The sequence below is a fragment of the Engystomops pustulosus genome, chromosome 9 (assembly GCF_040894005.1).
Source record: "Engystomops pustulosus chromosome 9, aEngPut4.maternal, whole genome shotgun sequence".
Classification (NCBI taxonomy): Eukaryota; Metazoa; Chordata; class Amphibia; order Anura; family Leptodactylidae; genus Engystomops; species Engystomops pustulosus.
In genome coordinates, this window is record NC_092419.1 from 16,631,106 (window position 1) to 16,649,597 (window position 18,492).

The window sequence follows — 18,492 nt, forward strand, 5'->3', positions numbered from 1 at the left end:
ATGAAGGAGTGGGGGTATATATAACATGGAAGATGGGGGGCTGTATATATAAAATGAAGGAGTAGGGGTATATATAAAATGGAAGAAGGGGGCTGTATATTAAAATTACATGAGAATAGGGACTGTATATATAAAATGAAAGGAGTCAGTTGTGCTGTTGGATGTCAATATTTTTTAGGAGCACAGTGTGGAACATTGTTAACCAGGTGACATTATAAGGGTCTATGGTATTTTTAGGGACAGAGTGTTGATATTTGCTGCATGGAGCTGAAGATATCGGGTGAAAAACTCTGCAGTGAGAAGATGTCATCATGGACATCTGAACCCAAAGGAGAAGATCTGTGAGGTGCTATATCTTATGTGCCGTGTCCATAGATTCAGTGTGGACCAAATCTGTGGACCAATGCCGGGCCGTGCAGTGGGCTGGCACGTGAATCCCTGCGTCTGTGCACTGCCTATGGCCTGCAGAGGCTCTGGTGCAGTTCTGCTTCAGGTCAGACCTGGCATAGATTTTCTGCAGAGCTCCTCTGTGCTGCTGCCTGGCGGGCGACGTGTGCCCGGGGCACCAACATACGCTGGAGCACATGGCAACAGCATACGGGTGATCTACCTCCATATATTTTAACCCCTCCTGAATTCTATAAGGGAGGAGTTTACCCCAATATTCTTAACAGTAAAGATCCTTCCATGTTGTGGCAGAAACAACCCTTGTTGTTACTACACTGGATATTGTGGCAGAAAGTTCCATAGTTTTACTGCTCTTACAGTAAAGAATCCCGTCCATGTTCTTTCCTATAGATGTAGAGGATGCCTCTTGTTATCACTCAAGGAGCAGTATAGGAGGCTATAGAGCTATAACAAGGGGTGTCCTCTACATCTAAAGGAAAGAATATGGAGGGGGTTCTTTAATGTAAAAGCAGTGAGGCTATAAAGAACCCCCTCCATGTTCTTTCCTATAGATGTACAGGACTCCCCTTGTTATCACTCTATAGCCTCACTGCTCTTACAGTAAAGAACCCCGTCCATATTCTTATCTTTAGATGTAGAGGACTCCCTCTTGTATTTTGGGGTGTGAATTCTCATCATGTCTCCTCCCATCATTTATCTGGATAACCTTGAAGTCCGGCTGATCCGGTTGTCATGAAGAAAGACACGGAGAACGCTCGTGTTTCCTGCAGTTTATTGGTCACCGTTTCATAATGACATTAACTTTTAATTAATTCCAAAAATAGATATAATATATAATATAATGGTCTAGTTCTTACAGCACTAACACAGGGACTATACACAGCACGGCCCCTCACCCCTCTGTGAAGGGCCCCCACAATGCACATGACGGCTTCTCTCCGCCCGGTCGCCCGCCCCTCGTATGTCGCCCTCATATCATCGCTGAGTGTGAGGACAATATCAGAGGAGAAGGGACAGGAGGGGGGACAACAAATACTGAAATCTGCACATCTTCCATCCAGGCCCAATGCACGAGGCTGAACCACCGAGACCGTCCCCATCAATGTCCTCGTGACGTGAATCGGGAAGGCCTCGCCTCGGTGGTGCCGCCTGAGGCTTGGGATGTCCCATGCTCAGATCTCCGGGCAGTCTTCACATACTCAAGGGATTGTCGGACTTATCTCTCGGGAGGGGGCTCCCTGTACTGTCAGACTGGATCAGCGCTGGGATATATAGATGTGTATATAAATACTTCTATATATAAAAATATATATAGCATCAAAAAATATATTCTGAAATATCTATATACACCGGCGTACAGACTGCTGCTCTCCACCTCTTGTATAACCCAAGGTCTCGTATACAGAGACAGCGTCCAAATGGTCACCACACACAAAGCCACCAGGCACAACTCTCACTTTTCCCAGTAGGGGGCACACATGGACTATACATGGGGGGGGGATGCAAATCATTCACAAACTTCTGCTTAGAAGTCAAAGGCTCAGCAGCATTTCTGGCAGTGAACAGGTTAAATGCTGCATCCAATATCAGGCTCACCCCCTACCCCCCCAATAGCACCCCATCTCACAGCAGTGGTCCTGGCCGCTCTCCTGGAGATCCTGGTCCTGGCTCTGGTTGACAGCAGTTCATTTCGGAATGTAGACAGAGGTCTTCTTGACCGCGCTCAGCCCCCCCAACTTCTGGCGAGGAGAGAAGGGAGCTGCAACTAGCGTCTCCACGACAGGGATTAAGTGCTTCCAATGTGGAGCCTCCACCCTGGAGACAGACGAAACATAGGGGCCATGCATTATGGAGATACAAGGAGTGAGACAACCACAAGGAACCAGGAGAACGGGAAAAGAAAGAGGAAGGAGGAGATAACCAGGAGGATCATGAGCAGAGGAGGAGAGGAGATGCCCTAGAGGGCCGTGAGCAGAGGAGGAGATGCCCTAGAGGGCCATGAGCAGAGGAGGAGATGCCCTAGAGGGCCATGAGCAGAGGAGGAGAGGAGATGCCCTAGAGGGCCATGAGCAGAGGAGGAGATGCCCTAGAGGGCCGTGAGCAGAGGAGGAGAGGAGATGCCCTAGAGGGCCGTGAGCAGAGGAGGCGAGGAGATGCCCTAGAGGGCCATGAGCAGAGGAGGCGAGGAGATGCCCTAGAGGGCCATGAGCAGAGCAGAAGAAGAGATGACCAAGAGGGCCATGAGCAGAGCAGAAGAAGAGATGACCTAGAGGGCCATGAGCAGAGCAGAAGAAGAGATGACCTAGAGGGCCATGAGCAGAGGAGGAGATGCCCTGGAGGGCCATGAGCAGAGGAGGAGATGCCCTAGAGGGCCATGAGCAGAGGAGGAGAAGAGATGACCCAGAGGGCCATGAGCAGAGGAGGAGATGCCCTAGAGGGCCATGATCAAAGGAGGAGAGGAGATACCCTAGAGGGCCAGGAGCAGAGCAGAAGAGATGACCTACAGGATCAGGAGTAGAGAAGAGTAGATGCCCTAGAGGGCCAGTAGCAGAGGGGGAGAGAAGAAGCCCTAGAGGAGCAGGATCAGAGGAGATGCCCTAGAGGACTGGGAGCAGAAGAGGATAGAATACACCTTAGAGTCCTGGAGAAGAGCTGGAGGAGGAGATACCCTAGACGGTAAGGAACAGAAGGGGAGGAGACGTCCTAGAGGGCCAGGAGAAGAGGGAGAAGGGACGTCCTAGAGGGCCAGGAGAAGAGGGAGAAGGGACGTCCTAGAGGGCCAGGAGAAGAGGGAGAAGGGACGTCCTAGAGGGCCAGGAGAAGAGGGAGAAGGGACGTCCTAGAGGGCCAGGAGAAGAGGGAGAAGGGACATCCTAGAGGGCCAGGAGAAGAGGGAGAAGGGACGTCCTAGAGGGCCAGGAGAAGAGGGAGAAGGGACGTCCTAGAGGGCCAGGAGAAGAGGGAGAAGGGACGTCCTAGAGGGCCAGGAGCAGAGGGGGAAGAGACGTCCTAGAGGGCCAGGAGAAGAGGGAGAAGGGACGTCCTAGAGGGCCAGGAGAAGAGGGAGAAGGGACGTCCTAGAGGGCCTGGAGCAGAGGGGGAAGAGACGTCCTGGAGGGCCAGAAGAATAGGGGGGAAGAGACTTCCTAGAGGGCCAGGAGCAGAGGGGGAGGAGACGTCCTAGGGGGCCAGGAGTGTTGGTCAAATTCCCTAGAGGGCCCTAGAGGGGAAGCAGTGGAGAGGGAAGATAAACCCAAGAAAGCCAGAAAAGGGTGGATGAAGGGTCAGGAGCGGAATGGGTGGATACAGTACTGAGAGCTATGAACAGAGGAGGGGGTCTTGTAACTGATGGCCAAGAGCAGAGGAAGAGGTGATGCCTCAGAGGGCGAGGAGCATACGAGCCATTTTCATCATCTAGGGCCAGGAGCAGAGGGGTAGGTCACATCTCAGAGGGCAAGGGGCAGAGGGGATTGTTATGTCTCAGAGGGCCAGAAGTGAGGGGGAGCTGAGCGAGTCGGAGGATGATCGCTCACTTCCGCTGCTGCGCTGGTACCGGCTTCCACAGGCTCCTCCCTCTGGGGAGGTGAACACAAATGAAGATGTGTAAGATCCAGCGCTGGTGGCACAGTCCGAGTCCGGGAGTGAGGGCAAACAGACAGGGAATGATACCTCCGATTGGGGGGGGAATGAAGGCAGGAGTCCACCGTGGGAAAAGGATGTGGCTGGCTCAGTGTGGGGCAGGTCAGGGTCCTCATAGGGCAGTTTGCATCCAGATCGGTGAGAGAGAAGAGCAAATTCCAGCTGTTCCTTCTGTCTGCGAAGCTCATCAATTTCTGCCTCAAGATTGGACTTTTCCTCCTCCAAGAGATCAGTCTCCTGCAAAATAAAGGAAGGCCAAGTGAGAACTGGACAATATGAAATTTCGGGCCTGGTGACCTCATTACCAAGCAGCTTGTCACCCAAGATGCCTTTAACTTAAAACATTCATCAATGATGAGGCAGGGGCTACTAGTTGGCCCCGTAAGCATCACAGATGTCAGTAACCAGTGGTGGGGACCTTACATGGACATAGTGGTCACTTACATTCTGCAATCTGTCCGTCAGCTCTCGTCTCCTGTTTCTACATTTTGCAGCAGCTAATTTGTTCCTTTCTCTCCGAACTCGTCTCTTCTCCTCTTCCTCTGGGGTCAGCTGCACAGAGAGCACATTGGGGTCTCGTGAGAAGGGTCTACATCGAGTGGGCACATCACAGTATGGAAAGCTCTACTTACTGTTTCTTCTCTGGGTCTTTTTCTGGGTCTTGTAGGTCGTGTTTCCTCCTGTCCCGAGGAAGAAGCAGTAGGCTGAGCCGCACCATAGGAAGACCCAGAAGGGGAGGCATAGCTGGGGCCCGGTAAGTCATAGGGGTCCATAGATGGTCCTGGTGTTGGTTGAGATTGAGCCATGGAGGATATAAGGGCAGGAGTGACCAGCCACTGGAGGTCCTGACTACTGGTGATGGCCGTAACAGTGGGAACAAATGAAGGGGGGACATCACATAGCGCCACGCACTCCTGGCACAAGGAAAGAAGAGAGATTCATACACATGGAAGAGGCAAAAAGATAAGAGGAAGGAAGAAGAACAAAGGGAAGGATAAGAGAATGGAAGAGAGCACAAGAAACAATGGAGGCAAAAGACCAGGCAAGAAGAAGGAACAAGGAAGGAAGAATGGAGGAAAAAAATTATACAAAACACAAGAGATTTAAGGTAAGAAGAGAGAACAGGTGAGAGCAGAAGACAATACAGGAAATAAGAAGTAGAAAAGAGGAGATAAAGGGAATGGAGGAAAAGAGAAGATAAAAAGATGATAGCACGGATAAGAGTAAAGATGAAATAATCCAGGAGAGAAGGAGAAAAAAAAGAGGGAACGGAAGAATATTGAGAAAATGAGAGGAAAACATGGGAAAATGTAGAAGAGAAGACACAAAGATGAGAAAGAAAGAAAAAGAGATGATGGAACAGAAGAGAGAAGAGGAAAAGACGAGAGCGGAGAAGAATAGAGAGAAGATAAAGAAATGATGGGACAGAAGAGAAGAGGAAAGACGAGAGTGGAGGAGACAAGAATAAATAGAAGATAAAGAGATGATGGAATGGAAGAGAGAAGAGGAAAAGACGAGAGCGGAGGAGACAAGAATAGAGAGAAGATAAAGATGATGGAACAGAAGAGAGAGGAGGAAAAGAAGAGAGTGGATGAGACAAGAATCGAGAGAAGATAAAGAGATGAGGGAACAGAAGGGAGAGGAGGAAAACACGAGAGTGGATGAGACAAGAATAGGGAGAAGATAAAGAGATGAGGGAACAGAAGAGAGAAGATGAAAGACGAGAGTGGAGGAGACAGAATAGAGAGAAGATAAAGAAATGATGGAACAGAAGAGAGAAGAGGAAAATACGAGAGCGGAGGAGACAAGAATAGAGAGAAGATAAAGAGATGATGGAACAGAAGAGAGAAGAGGAAAAGACGAGAGCGGAGGAGACAAGAATAGAGAGAAGATAAAGAGATGATGGAACAGAAGAGAGAAGAGGAAAAGACGAGAGCGGAGGAGACAAGATAGTGAGAAGATAAAGAGATGATGTAAGAGAAGAGGAAATGACGAGAGCGGAGGAGAGAAGAATAGAGAGAAGATAAAGAGATGATGGAACAGAAGAGAGAAAAGGAAAATATGAGGGCGGAGGAGACAAGAATAGAGAGAAGATAAAGAGATGAATTAAAGGCTAAAGAACAGAGGAGAGGATAGTGATGTCCATAATCCAGACATCTCACAAATATTTGCCCTTTATAGCAAGCCACAAATTGTGGAAAGGATTTACAGCGCCCCCTAGCGGTCCTGACCCTCAAAGATGTGTTACAGATTTCATTTTGTATGTCTATAACCTGGATGATGAGGGTCTTACAGATAACTTTTAATATATACTTTTAAAATGTTCTACCAACTAAGGCAGGATCATCCATTGTACTTAAAACAGCGATCAGGAGGTTCTGTGTTGCACATCATGCCGAAAATAGGTAACTGCTCCTCTTCTTACCATTTACTTCCTGGGACAGATAAGTGATTCTCTGACATCTTCTCAAAGATCCAACCTTGGGATAGCTACCTCAGGTACATGTCACAGATCTCCCCCTGTACTGGTAACATTCCTTCCTGGCGCATCTTCTCACTGATCTCCCCCTGTACTGGTAACATCCCCTCCTGGTGCATCTTCTCACTGATCTCCCCCTGTACTGGTAACATCCCCTCCTGGTGCATCTTCTCACTGATCCCCCCCCCCCCTGTACTGGTAACATTCCCTCCTGATGCATCTTCTCACTGATCTCCCCTGTACTGGTAACATCCCCTCCTGATGCATCTTCTCACTGATCCCCCTGTACTGGTGACATCCCCTCCTGGTGCATCTTCTCACTGATCCCCCTGTACTGGTAACATCCCCTCCTGGTGCATCTTCTCACTGATCCCCCCCCTCCCCCTGTACTGGTAACATCCCCTCCTGGTGCATCTTCTCACTGATCTCCCCCTGTACTGGTAACATCCCCTCCTGGTGCATCTTCTCACTGATCCCCCCCCCCTGTACTGGTTACATTCCCTCCTGATGCATCTTCTCACCGATCTCCCCTGTACTGGTAACATCCCCTCCTGGTGCATCTTCTCACTGATCCCCCTGTACTGGTAACATCCCCTCCTGGTGCATCTTCTCACTGATCCCCCCCTCCCCCTGTACTGGTAACATCCCCTCCTGATGCATCTTCTCACTGATCCCCCTGTACTGGTAACATCCCCTCCTGGTGCATCTTCTCACTGATCCCCCTGTACTGGCAACATCCCCTCCTGGTGCATCTTCTCACTGATCTCCCCTGTACTGGTAACATCCCCTCCTGGTGCATCTTCTCACTGATCCCCCCCCTCCCCCTGTACTGGTAACATCCCCTCCTGGTGCATCTTCTCACTGATCCCCCCCCCCTCCCCCTGTACTGGTAACATCCCCTCCTGGTGCATCTTCTCACTGATCCCCCCCCCCTCCCCCTGTACTGGTAACATCCCCTCGTGGTGCATCTTCTCTCTGATCCCCCCTGTACTGGTAACATCCCCTCCTGGTGCATCTTCTCACTGATCCCCCCTGTACTGGTAACATCCCCTCCTGGTGCATCTTCTCACTGATCTCCCCCTGTACTGGTAACATCCCCTCCTGGTGCATCTTCTCACTGATCTCCCCCTGTACTGGTAACATCCCCTCCTGGTGTATCTTCTCACTGATCTCCCTCCTGTACTGGTAACATCCCCTCCTGGTGCATCTTCTCACTGATCTCCCTCCTGTACTGGTAACATAACCCTCCTGGTGCATCTTCTCACTGATCTCCCCCTGTACTGGTAACATAACCCTCCTGGTGCATCTTCTCACTGATCCCCCCTGTACTGGTAACATCCCCTCCCGGTGCATCTTCTCACTGATTCCCCCCTGTACTGGTAACATCCCCTCCTGGTGCATCTTCTCACTGATTCCCCCCTGTACTGGTAACATCCCCTCCTGGTGCATCTTCTCACTGATCCCCCTCCCCCTGTACTGGTAACATCCCCTCCTGGTGCATCTTCTCACTGACCCCCCCCCCTCCCCCTGTACTGGTAACATCCCCTCCTGGTGCATCTTCTCACTGATCCCCCCCTCCCCCTGCACTGGTAACATCCCCTCCTGGTGCATCTTCTCTCTGATCCCCCCTGTACTGGTAACATCCCCTCCTGGTGCATCTTCTCACTGATCTCCCCCTGTACTGGTAACATCCCCTCCTGGTGCATCTTCTCACTGATCCCCCCTGTACTGGTATCATCCCCTCCTGGTGCATCTTCTCACTGATCTCCCCCTGTACTGGTAACATCCCCTCCTGGTGCATCTTCTCACTGATCCCCCCTGTACTGGTAACATCCCCTCCTGGTGCATCTTCTCACTGATCTCCCTCCTGTACTGGTAACATCCCCTCCTGGTGCATCTTCTCACTGATCTCCCTCCTGTACTGGTAACATAACCCTCCTGGTGCATCTTCTCACTGATCTCCCCCTGTACTGGTAACATCCCCTCCTAGTGCATCTTCTCACTGATCTCCCCCTGTACTGGTAACATCCCCTCCTGGTGCATCTTCTCACTGATCTCTCCCTGTACTGGTAACATCCCCTCCTGATGCATCTTCTCACTGATCTCCCCCTGTACAGGTAACATCCCCTCCTCGTGCATCTTATCACTGATCTCCCCCCCTGTACTGGTAACATCCCCTCCTGGTGCATCTTCTCACTGATCTCCCCCTGTACTGGTAATATCCCCTCCTGGCGCATCTTCTCACTGATCTCCCCCCCTGTACTGGTAACATCCCCTCCTGGTGCATCTTCTCGCTGATCCCCCCTGTACCGGTAACTTCCCCTCCTGGTGCATCTTCTCACTGATCTCCCCCTGTACTGGTAACATCCCCTCCTGGTGCATCTTCTCACTGACCCCCCCCCCCCCCTGTACTGGTAACATCCCCTCCTGGTGCATCTTCTCACTGACCCCCCCCCCTGTACTGGTAACATCCCCTCCTGGTGCATCTTCTCACTGATCTCCCCCTGTACTGGTAACATCCCCTCCTGGTGCATCTTCTATCTGATCCCCCCTGTACTGGTAACATAACCCTCCTGGTGCATCTTCTCACTGATCCCCCCCTCCCCCTGTACTGGTAACATCCCCTCCTGGTGCATCTTCTATCTGATCCCCCCTGTACCGGTAACTTCCCCTCCTGGTGCATCTTCTCACTGATCTCCCCCTGTACTGGTAACATCCCCTCCTGGTGCATCTTCTCACTGACCCCCCCCCCCCCTGTACTGGTAACATCCCCTCCTGGTGCATCTTCTCACTGACCCCCCCCCCCTGTACTGGTAACATCCCCTCCTGGTGCATCTTCTCACTGATCTCCCCCTGTACTGGTAACATCCCCTCCTGGTGCATCTTCTCACTGATCCCCCCTGTACTGGTAACATCCTCTCCTGGTGCATCTTCTCACTGATCTCCCCCTGTACTGGTAACATCCCCTCCTGGTGCATCTTCTCACTGATCCCCCCTGTACTGGTAACATCCTCTCCTGGTGCATCTTCTCACTGATCTCCCTCCTGTACTGGTAACATCCCCTCCTGGTGCATCTTCTCACTGATCTCCCCTGTACTGGTAACATCCCCTGCTTGTGCATCTTCTCACTGATCCCCCCTGTACTGGTAACATCCCCTCCTGGTGCATCTTCTCACTGATCTCCCCCTGTACTGGTAACATCCCCTCCTGGTGCATCTTCTCACTGACCCCCCCCCCCCCCTCTACTGGTAACATCCCCTCCTGGTGCATCTTCTCACTGACCCCCCCCCCCCCCCCCCCCGTACTGGTAACATCCCCTCCTGGTGCATCTTCTCACTGATCTCCCCCTGTACTGGTAACATCCCCTCCTGGTGCATCTTCTAACTGATCCCCCCTGTACTGGTAACATCCCCTCCTGGTGCATCTTCTCACTCATCTCCCCCTGTACTGGTAACATCCCCTCCTGGTGCATCTTCTCACTGATCCCCCCTGTACTGGTAACATCCTCTCCTTGTGCATCTTCTCACTGATCTCCCCCTGTACTGTTAACATCCCCTCCTGGTGCATCTTCTCACTGATCCCCCCCTCCCCCTGTACTGGTAACATCCCCTCCTGGTGCATCTTCTCACTGATCTCCCCTGTACTGGTAACATCCCCTGCTGGTGCATCTTCTCACTGATCCCCCCCCCCCCCCTGTACTGGTAACATCCCCTCCTGGTGCATCTTCTCACTGATCCCCCCTGTACTGGTAACATCCCCTCCTGGTGCATCTTCTCACTGATCTCCCTCCTGTACTGGTAACATCCCCTCCTGGTGCATCTTCTCACTGATCCCCTCCCCCTGTACTGGTAACATCCCCTCCTGGTGCATCTTCTCACTGATCCCCCCTGTACTGGTAACATCCCCTCCTGGTGCATCTTCTCACTGATCTCTCCCTGTACTGGTAACATCCCCTCCTAGTGCATCTTCTCACTGATCCCCCCTGTACTGGTAACATCCCCTCCTGGTGCATCTTCTCACTGATCTCTCCCTGTACTGGTAACATCCCCTCCTGGTGCATCTTCTCACTGATCCCCCCTGTACTGGTAACATCCCCTCCTGGTGCATCTTCTCACTGATCTCCCTCCTGTACTGGTAACATCCCCTCCTGGTGCATCTTCTCACTGATCCCCTCCCCCTGTACTGGTAACATCCCCTCCTGGTGCATCTTCTCACTGATCCCCCCTGTACTGGTAACATCCCCTCCTGGTGCATCTTCTCACTGATCCCCCCTGTACTGGTAACATCCCCTCCTGGTGCATCTTCTCACTGATCTCCCTCCTGTACTGGTAACATCCCCTCCTGGTGCATCTTCTCACTGATCCCCTCCCCCTGTACTGGTAACATCCCCTCCTGGTGCATCTTCTCACTGATCCCCCCTGTACTGGTAACATCCCCTCCTGGTGCATCTTCTCACTGATCTCTCCCTGTACTGGTAACATCCCCTCCTAGTGCATCTTCTCACTGATCCCCCCTGTACTGGTAACATCCCCTCCTGGTGCATCTTCTCACTGATCTCTCCCTGTACTGGTAACATCCCCTCCTGGTGCATCTTCTCACTGATCCCCCCTGTACTGGTAACATCCCCTCCTGGTGCATCTTCTCACTGATCTCCCCCCTGTACTGGTAACATCCCCTCCTGGTGCATCTTCTCACTGATCCTCCCCCTGTACTGGTAACATCCCCTCCTGGTGCATCTTCTCACTGATCCCCCCTGTACTGGTAACATCCCCTCCTGGTGCATCTTCTCACTGATCCCCCCTCTCTCTGTGTTGTGGGCGTGCTCTCATGCTCTCACTATCCTTGACGTCCGCAGCGTCGGGGATCGCGTCCCTACGCACTGCAGACGCTGCGTTCCAAAATAGCACGCCGCCGTCAGAGCTTTGCAGCCCCGCCCACCAGTGTCGGGATTGACAGGTGACGGGGGAGGAGCAGAAAGCTCCGGAGTGAGAACCTCTGCTGGTAACATCCAGCGCAGGAGATGCTGAAACTTGTAGTGTACAGAGCCGACTCTGCTCTCCCCGACTACACAGCGACATAACAGGAGAATCCTGCCTCCACCTGCTCTACCTGATGACAGTCTCCCTGCCTCCTCCTGCTCTACCTGATGACAGTCTCCCTGCCTCCTCTACCTGATGACAGTCTCCCTGCCTCCTCCTCCTCTACCTGATGACAGTCTCCCTGCCTCTTCCTCCTCTACCTGATGACAGTCTCCCTGCCTCCTCCTGCTGTACCTGATGACAGTCTCCCTGCCTCCTCCTCCTCTACCTGATCGCAGTCTCCCTGCCTCCTCCTCCTCTACCTGATGACAGTCTCCCTGCCTCCTCTACCTGATCGCAGTCTCCCTGCCTCCTCCTGCTCTACCTGATGACAGTCCCCCTGCCTCTTCTACCTGATGACAGTCTCCCTGCCTCCTCTACCAGATGACAGTCCCCCTGCCTCCTCCTCTACCAGATGACAGTCTCCCTGCCTCCTCCTGCTGTACCTGATGACAGTCTCCCTGCCTCCTCCTCCTCTACCTGATCGCAGTCTCCCTGCCTCCTCCTCCTCTACCTGATGACAGTCTCCCTGCCTCCTCTACCTGATCGCAGTCTCCCTGCCTCCTCCTGCTCTACCTGATGACAGTCCCCCTGCCTCTTCTACCTGATGACAGTCTCCCTGCCTCCTCTACCAGATGACAGTCCCCCTGCCTCCTCCTCTACCAGATGACAGTCTCCCTGCCTCCTCCTCTACCAGATGACAGTCTCCCTGCCTCCTCCTCTACCAGATGACAGTCTCCCTGCCTCCTCCTCTACCAGATGACAGTCTCCCTGCCTCCTCTACCTGATGAGTCTCCCTGCCTCCTCTACCTGATGAGTCTCCCTGCCTCCTCTACCTGATGACAGTCTCCCTGCCTCCTCTACCTGATGACAGTCTCCCTGCCTCCTCCTGCTCTACCTGATCGCAGTCTCCCTGCCTCCTCCTTCTATACCTGATGACAGTCTCCCTGCCTCCTCCTCCTATACCTGATGACACTCTCCCTGCCTCCTCCTCCTATACCTGATGACACTCTCCCTGCCTCCTCCTCCTATACCTGATGACAGTCTCCCTGCCTCCTCCTCCTATACCTGATGACAGTCTCCCTGCCTCCTCCTCCTATACCTGATGACAGTCTCCCTGCCTCCTCCTCCTATACCTGATGACACTCTCCCTGCCTCCTCCTCCTATACCTGATGACACTCTCCCTGCCTCCTCCTCCTATACCTGATGACACTCTCCCTGCCTCCTCCTCCTATACCTGATGACACTCTCCCTGCCTCCTCCTCTACCAGATGACAGTCTCCCTGCCTCCTCTACCTGATGAGTCTCCCTGCCTCCTCTACCTGATGAGTCTCCCTGCCTCCTCTACCTGATGACAGTCTCCCTGCCTCCTCTACCTGATGACAGTCTCCCTGCCTCCTCCTGCTCTACCTGATCGCAGTCTCCCTGCCTCCTCCTCCTATACCTGATGACAGTCTCCCTGCCTCCTCCTCCTATACCTGATGACAGTCTCCCTGCCTCCTCCTCCTATACCTGATGACACTCTCCCTGCCTCCTCCTCCTATACCTGATGACACTCTCCCTGCCTCCTCCTCCTATACCTGATGACAGTCTCCCTGCCTCCTCCTCCTATACCTGATGACAGTCTCCCTGCCTCCTCCTCCTATACCTGATGACAGTCTCCCTGCCTCCTCCTCCTATACCTGATGACACTCTCCCTGCCTCCTCCTCCTATACCTGATGACACTCTCCCTGCCTCCTCCTCCTATACCTGATGACACTCTCCCTGCCTCCTCCTCCTATACCTGATGACAGTCTCCCTGCCTCCTCCTCCTATACCTGATGACAGTCTCCCTGCCTCCTCCTCCTATACCTGATGACAGTCTCCCTGCCTCCTCCTCCTATACCTGATGACAGTCTCCCTGCCTCCTCCTCCTATACCTGATCGCAGTCTCCCTGCCTCCTCCTCCTCTACCTGATCGCAGTCTTCCTGCCTCCTCCTCCTCCTATACCTGATGACAGTCTCCCTGCCTCCTCCTCCTATACCTGATGACAGTCTCCCTGCCTCCTCCTCCTATACCTGATGACAGTCTCCCTGCCTCCTCCTCCTATACCTGATGACAGTCTCCCTGCCTCCTCCTCCTATACCTGATGACAGTCTCCCTGCCTCCTCCTCCTATACCTGATCGCAGTCTCCCTGCCTCCTCCTCCTCTACCTGATCGCAGTCTTCCTGCCTCCTCCTCCTCCTATACCTGATGACAGTCTCCCTGCCTCCTCCTCCTATACCTGATGACAGTCTCCCTGCCTCCTCCTCCTATACCTGATGACAGTCTCCCTGCCTCCTCCTGCTCTACCTGATGACAGTCTCCCTGCCTCCTCCTGCTCTACCTGATGACAGTCTACCTGCCTCCTCCTGCTCTACCTGATGACAGTCTCCCTGCCTCCTCCTGCTCTACCTGATGACAGTCTCCCTGCCTTTTCCTCCTCTCTACCAATCATAAAGTATATGCTCCTATTCTCCATAAACTGTGCCCAGGTGTATTGTATCAGGTAATGGAGGCGTGTCCTGCTGGTTACATTCCTCACCTTTCTATGATGTCATAGTGATGTCACACTCACCTGTGGGGCTGAGCCTGTGGAAGGGCTCCCGAAAGAATCCACAGACGACAGATACTGAGACTCAGCGGAGGGAGAGGAGCTGGAGGAGTCGTATCCCTGGTACATGACCCCCAGAGCCCCTTAGGGGGATCTCCTCAGTCCTAAGTTGGGACCAGCAGTGAAATCTCCTCAGTCCTACGTAGGGACCAGCAGTGAAATCTCTTCAGTCCAAAAGTAGGGACCAGCAGCGAAATCTCCTCAGTCCAAAAGTAGGGCCCAGCAGTGAAATCTCTTCAGTCCAAAAGTAGGGACCAGCAGTGAAATCTCTTCAGTCCAAAAGTAGGGACCAGCAGTGAAATCTCCTCAGTCCAAAAGTAGGGACCAGCTGTGAGATCTCAGTCCAGAGTAGGAACCAGCAGTGCAATCTCCTCAGTCCAAAGTAGGGACCAGCAGTGCAATCTCCTCAGTCCAAAGTAGGGACCACAGTGCAATCTCCTCAGTCCTAAGTAGGGACCAGCAGTGAAATCTCCTCAGTCCCAGCAGTAAAATTTCCTCAGTCCAAAAGTAGGGAAGAGCTGTGAGCTCTCAATCCAAAGTAGGTACAAGCCGTGGGATATCCTCAGTCATTGGTAAGGACCACCTGTGGGACCTCCTTATTTTATGTTAGCATCAGTGGTGGGATCTCTCAGCAGGGATCATCAGTGGGATCTCCTTATTGGGCAAAAATACATAGTTTGTGTAGGGATCAGTAGTGCAGGTGAGATCATATAGATCACTGGTGGACACTCCTCAGACTCCTCTAGAGAGAAATTATAGAATGATGCATTGGAATTAGAAGAAACCAGGGATCTCCTTCAGTCTGGCGGATTGGGTCCTAGATAAGGCTGTAGTCGGGACGCCCCCTGGCGGCCGGGCAGGTTTAGAGACAATTGCTGCTTGCGGTGTGGGTTCTCGGCAGTGTGGTAGTCGGGACGCCCCCTGGCGGCCGGGCAGGTTTAGAGGCAGTTGCTGCTTGCGGTGTGGGTTCTCGGCAGTGTGGTAGTCGGGACGCCCCCTTGTGGCCGGGTAGGTGTGACGGGTGGCCGGTGATGCGGTGCGGGTCCTCGCGCTCGGCTTCTCCTCAGATTTATGAATGAAGCTTTGGGCTCTCGGCTTTTTATACTAAAGCCTGACAGACCACGCCCCTGGGCTGACGTCACGTACACTACATGGTCTGTATCAGCTAAGTGCCGGCACCGAGCGCCCCCGAACCCGGCCCAGGAGACCAGCGGAACCCCCAGACCACCACCCCCGGCCCACAGCCCCGCCGAGACCCGGGGGCAGAAGATCTCCGGCCCGAGAAGGCAGCGGATGGCTCCGCCCATCCGGAGTTCCTGTGACGTACATAACCATAAAAGGAGTTGTCTGTGGTGTGTTTATCTGGTAACCAAGCAGTGACGTTAGAGGGAATCCCTGCTCTCAGCTCCGGAGTATTAATAGCACGAGGCTGATACTACAAGAGAGAGATCGCTATATATAATCTCCAGGATATAATAATACACAGGCAACGCACTGATTTCACCCTAAAATGTACAGTATATAAATATATATATATATATATATGTATATATATTTGTCTAGCACTGCACTGATATCAGTATATAATGTACAGCATATATAGCACTGTACTAATATCAGTATATAATGTACAGAATATATTGTTCTGCAAAAATATCAGTATATAACATACCGTGTGTATGTATATATATATATATATATATATATATATATATATGCATAGCGCTGCACTGATATCAGTATATAATGAACAGTATATATAGTACTGTGCTGAAATCTATACATAATGTACAGGATATATAGCTCTGTACTTATATCAGTATATAATGTACAGTATATATAGCACTGCACTAATATCAGTATATAATGTACAATATCTATAGCACTGTGCAGTTATCAGTATATAATGTACAGTATATATAGCACTGCTCTGATATCACCCTATTATGTACAGTGTGTATAAATATATATTTGTCTAGCACTGCATAGATATCAGTATATAATGTACAATATATATATCGCTGCTCTGATATACGTATGATGTATAGTATATATATCACGGCAGTAATATCAGTATATAATGTACAGTATATATAGCACTTCTTTGATATCAGTATATAATGTACAGTATATATAGCACTGTACTGATATCAGTATATAATGTGCAGTATATATAGCACTGCTCTAATATCCATATATAATGTACAGTATATACAGCACTGCACTGATATCAGTATATAATTTATAGTATATATAGCACTGTATTAAAATTTATATATAATGTACAATATATATAGCTCTGTGCTGATATCAGTATATAATGTACTGTATGTCTAGCACTGCTCTCATATACCTATATGATGTCTAGAATATATAACACTGCAATAAGATCAGTATATAATGTACAGTATATATAGCACTGCTCTGATATCAGTATATAATGTACAGTATATACAGCACTGCTCTGATATCATTATATAATGTACTGTGTATATATATTTATATATGTGTATGTATATATATATATACTGATATCAGTATGTAATGTGCAGTATATATAGAGCACTGTATTAATATCTATATATAATGTACCTTATATATATATAGCTCTGAACTGATATCAGTATATAATGTTCTGTATGTCTAGCATTGCTCTGATATCAGTATATATTGTACAGTACATATAAAGCACTGCATAGATATCAGTATTTATATATAGCACTGCTCTAATATCAGTATATAATCTACAGTATATATAGCCCTGTGCTGATATAAGTATATAATGTGCAGTATATATAGCACTGCATAGATATTAGTATATAATCTACAGTATATATAGCACTGCTCTAATATCAGTATATAATCTACAGTATATATAGCACTGCTCTAATATCAGTATATAATGTACAGTATATATAGCACTGCAATGATATCAGTATAAAATGTACAGTATATATAGCACTGCACTGATATCAGTATATAATGTACAATATCTATAGCACTGTGCAGTTATCAGTATATAATGTACAGTATATACAGCACTGCTCAGTATATGTACTGTGTATATATATATATATAATATATTATATATAATGTAGTGTATATATATAGCATTGCTCTAATATCAGTATATAATGTACAGTATATATAGCACTGCATAGATATCAGTATAAAATGTACAGTATATACAGCACTGCACTGATATCAGTATATAATGTATAGTGTATATTGCACTGCTATCAGTATATAATGTACAGTATATATAGCACTGCTCTGATATCACCCTATAATGTACAGTGTGTATAAATATATATATTTGTCTAGCACTGCATAGATATCAGTATATAATGTACAATATATATATAGCTGCTCTGATGTACGTATGATGTATAGTATATATAACACGGCAGTAATATCAGTATATAATGTACAGTAAATATACCACTGTACTGATATCAGTATATAATGTACAGTATATATAGCACTGCACTTATATTAGTATATAATGTACAGTATATATAGCACTGCTCTAATATCAGTATATACTATCAGTATATGCACTCACCGGCCACTTTATTAGGTACACCCGTCCAACTGCTCGTTAACACTTAATTTCTAATCAGCCAATCACATGGCGGCAACTACATTTAGGCATGTAGACATAGTCAAGACAATCTCCTGCAGTTCAAACCGAGCATCAGTATGGGGAAGAAAGGTGATTTGGGGCCTTTGAACGTGACATGGTTGTTGGTGCCAGAAGGGCTGGTCTGAGTATTTCAGAAACTGCTGATCTACTGGGATTTCCACGCACAACCATCTCTAGGGTTTACAGAGAATGGTCCGAAAAAGAAAAAACATCCAGTGAGCGGCAGTTCTGTGGGCGGAAATGCCTTGTTGATGCCAGAGGTCAGAGGAGAATGGGCAGACTGGTTTGAGCTGACAGAAAGGCAACAGTGACTCAAATCGCCACCCGTTACAACCAAGGTAGGCAGAAGAGCATGTCTGAACGCACAGTACGTCGAACATTGAGGCAGATGGGCTACAGCAGCAGAAGACCACACCGGGTGCCACTCCTTTCAGCTAAGAACAGGAAACTGAGGCTACAATTTGCACAAGCTCATCGAAATTGGACAGTAGAAGATTGGAAAAACGTTGCCTGGTCTGATGAGTCTCGATTTCTGCTGCGACATTCGGATGGTAGGGTCAGAATTTGGCGTCAACAACATGAAAGCATGGATCCATCCTGCCTTGT

The 18,492-nt window shown here is 49.9% G+C and overlaps 1 protein-coding gene across 2 annotated transcripts; it reads right to left on the bottom strand.

Moving 5' to 3' along the window:
- Positions 1-3,390: 3,390 nt before the first annotated feature.
- FOSB (FosB proto-oncogene, AP-1 transcription factor subunit) lies at positions 3,391-14,574 on the bottom strand. Of its 2 annotated transcripts, XM_072123464.1 has the most exons (5): positions 14,205-14,574; positions 4,680-4,961; positions 4,492-4,599; positions 4,078-4,284; positions 3,391-3,983 (listed from the first exon to the last, which is right to left on the bottom strand). In XM_072123464.1, the coding sequence occupies exons 1-5, from the start codon at positions 14,307-14,309 to the stop codon at positions 3,882-3,884; spliced, it is 804 nt and encodes a 267-aa protein (XP_071979565.1). In that variant the 5' UTR covers positions 14,310-14,574; the 3' UTR covers positions 3,391-3,881. The 2 variants fall into 2 exon arrangements, with proteins under 2 accessions (XP_071979565.1, XP_071979564.1); XM_072123463.1 differs by having other exon boundaries at positions 3,391-4,284.
- Between the last annotated feature and the right edge of the window lie 3,918 nt (positions 14,575-18,492).